This window comes from Babylonia areolata, chromosome 27, assembly GCF_041734735.1.
Source record: "Babylonia areolata isolate BAREFJ2019XMU chromosome 27, ASM4173473v1, whole genome shotgun sequence".
Lineage (NCBI taxonomy): Eukaryota > Metazoa > Mollusca > Gastropoda > Neogastropoda > Buccinidae > Babylonia > Babylonia areolata.
The window spans coordinates 12,175,116-12,182,633 of NC_134902.1; the positions used below are offsets into that span (position 1 = coordinate 12,175,116).

At 44.9% G+C, this 7,518-nt stretch overlaps 1 protein-coding gene across 2 annotated transcripts in view; it reads left to right on the plus strand.

Moving 5' to 3' along the window:
• LOC143301148 (uncharacterized) overlaps positions 1-7,518 on the plus strand; it is a 72,850-nt gene extending 65,332 nt beyond the window's left edge. For both annotated transcript variants that reach the window (XM_076615218.1, XM_076615217.1), the window contains 3 exons: positions 3,079-3,274; positions 4,308-4,452; positions 4,999-7,518. In XM_076615218.1, coding sequence (XP_076471333.1) covers positions 3,079-3,274; positions 4,308-4,452; positions 4,999-5,096 — 439 coding nt within the window. In that variant the 3' untranslated portion in view covers positions 5,097-7,518. The remainder of the gene's footprint in view (positions 1-3,078; positions 3,275-4,307; positions 4,453-4,998) is intronic.

Below are 7,518 nucleotides of genomic sequence, written 5' to 3' on the forward strand. Positions count from 1 at the left end.
TAAGCATGGAAGTTTTATTTATTTTGCAAACGTGTGGTGCAGATAGAAAAAAGGGAAGTTACTCTGTAATTAATGCTAGGGGAGTTAATATGCTTTAAACTGATCTTTCTCATCTTAAACATTACATTTTGAAATTATACTCAATACATAAAAAGCTTGGATTTTTTTTTAAGTGTATCACAAGTGAGTCTTGAAGGCCTTGCCTCTCTTGTTTAAATAAGATTTACATTAGCCTACAAGAAAGCGGGACAATCCAAACATTTGTGCTTGAGTCGAAGAAAAAGAGTTGTCTTCTTTTTCCTTCTCTGGGTTGCAACTTCCACAGTCACTCGTATGCACGAGTGGGCTTTTACGGATATGACCGTTTTTACCCCGCCATGTGAGCAGTCATGCTCCGTTTCCGGGGCGGGGTGTGTGTGTGTTTGGGGGGTAAAGAGGGGGGAGTAAGGGGAGGGGGAGACGTTGTGAGGTAGCGACTTTTCACACGTCCCTCAGACGCACAGATAAAAGAAGTGGAACATTCGATAAACTGAACAGGCTCTGTCAAGCTACAGATAGCGCAGACTAAGACCTGGCGTTTTTCCTCTTTGGACGCCGAATGCAGGATAGACCAGAGTCGAGGTGTCATCAAAGATTCCGTGTATCGGGTCTTTGCTCCATAACTTTATCTCGGCAAGACGGGTTCTTCTCATCTTCTTCAGTGTTGGACAGTTGGTGTGCGATGTGGTGTTGCCTTGCCTGGCCAAGTACGGACAAATGAAGACAGATCACGCCAGTGTGTTAACTCGTGACATGGCGGTATGCTGTGTACGGATGGTGTATCAAGGGGTTGGGGGGTATCTTACTGTCAGTCGCCAGTTTTACGATCACGCACGTCCCTTTTGGTAGTTGGGGCAATGCGATCAGTTCCATGTGCCAACGTTTGATAAAGCCTTCTGCCCCCCATCACACACACATACACACACATTTTTCCTCTTTTCTCTTTTTCAGATGGCTTGATGTAAAATAGATAAAATTAAATCTAAAAAAAAACAACCAACCAAACAAAAACAAAAAAAACACAAAAAAAACAACTAGAAACAGGTGTTGCTTGTTCAATTTACCATCTTGAAATGAAATTTTGACTGACGTACACGCACATGCATGCACGCACACACACACACATATGCGCATATGTACTCTGTGTCTCTCTCTCCCTCACACACACACACACACACACACACACACACACACACACACACACATACACATGTACACACACACACACACACACACACACACACACACACACACACAAACACCCACACACACACACACACACACACACACACACACACACACACACACACACACACACACACACACACACACAAACGAACCGCACGTGCACTGCTACAGCACTATTGCTGTACCGCCGCTGCATCGTTGTCTGTCGCTGGTTGTTATGTTCCTTGCAGGAAAGTGGTGTTGGACCTGTTCCACTGCATGTCGACCCACGTGCCGCTGTGATGTTTATCGATGTTTACCATTCCTATAAATCATTTAATTCATTAATAATCTAATTAATAAAATGGTTATATCTCTATGTCTCTCTTTCTTTTACACCCGTCATTCTTCGTGTATCAATTTCTGTATATCGTTGTGTGAAGCCTTATGTTAAAGGTCGACATGAGCTTACAGTGAGAAGTTAGTGTGCACTGACGACATCAAATCTCGGTGCTCATACAGTTGGTACTTAATAACCAAAGATATTGCCCAACGTTCAGTTTATGTCAAAGATTGACATAAGCTTACAGTTTGGTCGACAGCAAAGTGATCAGTGGTGTATGGTCAATGGTTTACTGGGACTTCAGTTACAGTGTAGTGTTTTGTGAAGGACAATGAGAGAGACTCTCAAACTAGGAGGCATGATCGGACTGGCTCCCGGTGCTGCAGCGTTGGAGGGCGGTAGCTGGCCTTTGGGCGCCATCCCAACATAGACTGTCATAAAACACGTATGGCCGAAAGGATGGGGGTGTGACTTGGGAAAGACATTCTCCACAACAATCAAATTCTAACCCAGATAACTGAGATAGTCCAGAGAGAAGTTGCCTCCTCTGCTGTTCTTATGGCCATTGTCGGACACGACTGACTTTAAGATGCTTATATTGTCATTGCTGTTCATCATTGTTGCTTATCGTTATTTGTTGTTTATCATCGGCTGCAGGAAGCTGGTGAACCTGTTTTACTACTTGATGAACCGTATATTGTTTGTCATTGCTGTTTGTTATTGTTATATACCGTTGTTGCTTATCGTTGTTTGTTGTTTACCATCTCTGCCGCAAACTGGTGAACCTGTTTCACTGCGTGACGAACCGTATAATTATTGTTTGGCGTTGTTGATCATTGTTGAATACCGTTGTTTGTTGTTTACCATCGGCTGCAGGAACCTGGTGAGCCTGTTTCACTGCGTGACCCTATATTGTTTGTCGTTGTTGTTGTTAATTCAGTGTTATATATACCGTTGTTTCTTATGGTTGTTTGTTGTTCACCATCGGCTGCAGAAAGCTCGTGGACCTGCTGTACAGCGTGACGAACCGTGTAATTATTGTTTGTCGTCGTTCTTTATCAGTGTTGCCTACCGTTGTTCCTTATGGTGGGTTGTTGTTTACCATCGTGTCATTGTTGTTCATTCAGTATTATATACCTTTGATGCTCATGGTTGTTTGTTGTTTACCATCGGCTGCAGGAAGCTTGTGAATGCCGTTGTTGCTTATGGTTGTTTGTTGTTTACCATCGGTTGCAGGAAGCTTGTGAATGCCGTTGTTGCTTATGGTTGTTTGTTGTTTACCATCGTGTCATTGTTGTTCATTCAGTATTATATACCTTTGATGCTCATGGTTGTTTGTTGTTTACCATCGGCTGCAGGAAGCTTGTGAATGCCGTTGTTGCTTATGGTTGTTTGTTGTTTACCATCGGCTGCAGGAAGCTTGTGAATGCCGTTGTTGCTTATGGTTGTTTGTTGTTTACCATCGGCTGCAGGAAGCTTGTGAATGCCGTTGTTGCTTATGGTTGTTTGTTGTTTACCATCGGCTGCAGGAAGCTCATGGACCTGTTCTTCTGCGTGGCGGGGCACGTGCCGCTGTGCTTCCAGAACGTGACGGCCATGTACAAAAGCTACTTCCACTCGCCCCACAACTGCGTGCTGTCCGCCCAGCAGATCATGAGCCTCCAGAACCTCACCACGCGCACCGCACACGACCAGGGGGACCGGCCCGAGGACGTGCACGTGGAGGTCAGTGTGTGGCTGCTGCCTGTGCTTTAGTATGATAATGATGATAATAATGATAATGAAAACTTGTTGAGCGCTTTCCTCCGTTAACTCTTTCCCTACAAACGAACAAAGAGGCGACGTTGACAAGCGTTTTTACCACTCCTGGCATTTCAGTGGTATTACTTTTGGCTCTTTCATTGAAGAGGTGGATGAAGAGGAAGAAAAGCACATTTATAACGATTAAGTGACAGGCTGGGCCATTCAGGGGGGGGGGGGGGGGGGGGGGGGGGGGTGGGGGGCTCAGTGTGCAGTCCCTGTTTTGTGGTTGATGGAGGGTATGGTTGGGATGTGGGGCTGGGTGGAGGAAGGGTTTTGTTCGTGTGGGTGTGGGTCAGTGTGTCTGCTGTCTCTATGCTTTTGGTGCGGGTTAGGGGAAGGGGTGTGGGTGGGGTGTGTCGGGGTAGGATGGGGTCATTGGGCCAGCCAAAGTTTGACTGCGGGATAGAGGTATGTAATGGTTGCGGTCAGTGTGCCGCGAAAGGATGGATGTTTGCACAAGCCCTCGTACACGCTCTCTCTCTCTGTCGCTCTGCCTGTCTGTCTCTGTCTCTGTCTCTGTCTCTGTCTCTCTCTCTCTCTCTCTCTCTCTCTCTCTCTCTCTCTCCCCTTCGAATTAGCTAAGTTGTTGCAGAAGATTCCGTGAATTTAATATTTGTTATTATGCATGATTTTATACATTGTGTATATGTGCACATCACATGCATATGTGTATGCACAGAAGTGTGTGTGTATGCATGCATGCATATATATATATATATATATATGTGTGTGTGTGTGTGTGTGCATAGATATGTGTGTATGTGTGCGTACAGACATGTGTGTGTGTGCGAGCGTGCATGTATGTGTGTGTATGTGCGACACAAGAGAAAGTGACACGGAAAGAGACTGACTGACCGACTGTTACTTATTTCATACCCATTGTCAAACGTTCCCAAACGCTGAAGAACCAAAACTATGATCCTGAACAGTTTATTTATTCATTGTCTGTGCACAGGTGGACATCATCATGCCTCTCTCCACACCCCCCATGGAAACATCCTCGGAAGAGGAGAAAGGGATGACGGAGGAGGAGGAGGAGAAGGGGGAAGAAGGGAGGAGTGGGCGTCACGAGGAGCAGAGCGGATCGTTCGGAAGCAATGGTGAGAGATCCTGAGCTCATAGAGAGAAAGGGCGCTATATAAATATATCATTATTATTATTATTATTATTCGGAATGTGAAGGCCAAGGGGGAATGGGGTGATGGGGGAGGGGGGGGGAGGGGAGTGTTGGAGAGAGATGGGGAAGGGGGTAGAGGAGGAGGCGGTGATTACTTTTATGTGAAGTTGCATTGTGATGATAATTGTGTGGGACTTTGAAGAAGCACACGCGTGTGCACGCTCGCAAACACATTCACACATGCACATGTTCGCGCTTGTACGCGCGCGCGCACAAATAAACACACACGATCACGCACGCACACATAACTCGTACACACATCCACATGTCTTTTGTTTCTTATTTCAGTGGTTTGATTCTTTGTGTATCTGTGTGTATCTTCGTTTCTATGCTTGTTGGTTTGCCACACACTCAAACACACAATCTGCAGGAAGGTGTGTATGTGTGTGCGTGTGCGTGTATGTGTGTGCGTGTGTGTTGTTTTGTCTGAACTCACTCACACAAACCCCTGTCCTTTGTGTCGTTGCAGGAGGCCCAGGGACACGCCCTCACACACTGATACCTGTCGTGGTGGCGGTGTGGGTGGGGGTGTGGCGGATGACGTCATATCTCCCCCTCCTCTCCTGATGGGTGCTTTGATTGGAAAGTTGATTTCTTACCTGGAGGAGTAGGGCGGGGTGGAGGGCCTGGGGGGGGGGGGTGCGATCTTTCTTATCTTTCTTACACCTTCCCTATCTCTTTCTCCGTGACTCTCTTTTTCTCTTTACCCCCTCCCCCCCCCTCTCTCTCTCTCTCTCGTTCTCATTTCGCTTTGCCATTTTCTCTCTCTCAGTCTTTGTCTCTTTTCTCTCTACTGTCCTATCTCTGTATGTTTATGTAGCGTTCACCACGCATGAATTTCTCTTCTTGAGATGACAAAGTATTATGTATCTGTATCTGTCCTTCCATGGGACAAGCCCCCAGTGCACAAGTTTCCAGAGTCAGAATGAGAAGAAAAAACTTGATTGTCTCACGTTGAGAGAGAATAAGTTTGGTGAAGCCTGTGATACACACAGATCACAATCGGAACTGTAAAAGATAACAAGACGTCTTCATAACACAATGAAACTTGTCATGTCACATGGACAAAACAAAGAACGCACACAACTCAAAGTGAAGCTGACTGTCCCCGGTTGGGTTTGTTTCCTGTGGGAGTTGGTGGTACGTGCAGTTTTTTGAATGAAGGTTGCCTCAGGTGTAGGCAGAACAACCCTCCTACCCCTTAATTAAAAAAAAAGGGGGGCTGGGGGTTGGACGGGTTAACTGCAGTTTACTGCCTTCAGTTGTACATTGGAAACAAAGTTTCACTGCCTTTCTGTCTCTCGTTATCTGTCTGTCTTCTCTCCCTCCCTTCTTCCCTCTCTCTCTCTCTCGCTCTCTCTCTAGTTTCCTGTCCCCTCTCCCTCCCTCCCTCCCTCACATCTACCCCACCCTCCCCACCCCTCTTTCTCGCTGAGTCTCTCTTTCTCTCTTTTCCACTGAAACATAATTGTACCCTGAAATGCCTTTGTAGAGCATCCCCCAGCCCCCACTCAAAAATGTTTTGAAAAGAAGGAAACAAGAAACTTAATTTCCAGGGTAATGACTTTGATGATCGTGTTGCCCAAACTTCTGGTTGCATTCCATTGAAGATTTTTTTTTTTTTTTTTTTTTTTTTTTTTGTACGAGTATATATATATATGGGTGGCCATACCGTAATAATTATGGGATGTGAATAAGACTGAATTTCATATGTTGCTTCAGTTTTCTTCTTTATGCATAATTATGTTATCTGAACTTTTTTTTTTTTTTTTCACTAAACATTCTTCGCTGTCCTCTTCTCTATTTCCCCTCCATCTCTCTCGCTCTCTCTCTTTCTTACACACGCACAATGCACACACACATACACGCACAGACACATAGTCTTACACACACACACACACACACACACACACACACACACACACACACACACACACACACACACACACACACACACACACACAGACACACACACACACACACAGACACACACACACACACACACAGACACACACACACACACACACACACACACACACACACACACACACACACACACACACACACACACACACACACACACACACACACACACACACACACACACACACACACAGAAGCAAAGGACAGAACTCTGCTCTTCACCGCAACCCCATCTCCCACACACCGACCCTTCCTTTCTGTTTCCTTCTGTCCTTCCTTAGTTCCTTCCTTTCTTCTTTTTTTTTTCCTTCTCTCCTTCCTCTCTTTCCTTTTTCTTTCTGTCTTTCCTTCTGTCCTTCTGTCCTGCCTTTTCCTTCCTTTCTTTCTTCTTTACTTCTTTCCTCTCTTCCTTCATCCTGTCCTTCATTCCTTCCTTTCATCCTTTTTCTTTTGAACTTTTCTTCCTTCCTTCCTGATGTTTTCTTCTTGATATGTAATTTGCCATGGATGAATGCGTGAGAGCAGTTTCTTTGTACTTATGAGCTCAGCATTCCGATATTGTTTGTGATATGTGCACTGCCATAGCGTTCGATTGCATTGTGACTTTTCAGCATCATCATTATTATGAATATTATTATTATCATCATCATCATCATTTTTTTCATTATTATTATTGTTATTATTATATGCCGTCACACTAAGTGTGCTTGGGATAAAATGTTTCTATTTTTACACACCAGCTTTCTTTTTCTCCTTCTCTCAGCCATGTTTTTTCTCCCATCCATATCAGCTCTGTGAATAGCTGACGTTAACTTTGCTTGTCACTGAGGTGGTCGTTCATATTGTCATCTTCGTTTCCAGTTCTTCTAGTGTTGAAATAGGTGTTTGTGTGTTTATTTGTTTGTTCCTGGAGAACTTTGTCGGGTTTGGGTTCTTCTTTGGGGTTTTTTAGTGTGTTTTTTTGTTGTTTTTTGTGCTGTGTGTGTGTGTTTGGGGTCAGCGGACTCTGAGTCACACACACACACACACACACACACACACACACACACACACACACACACACACA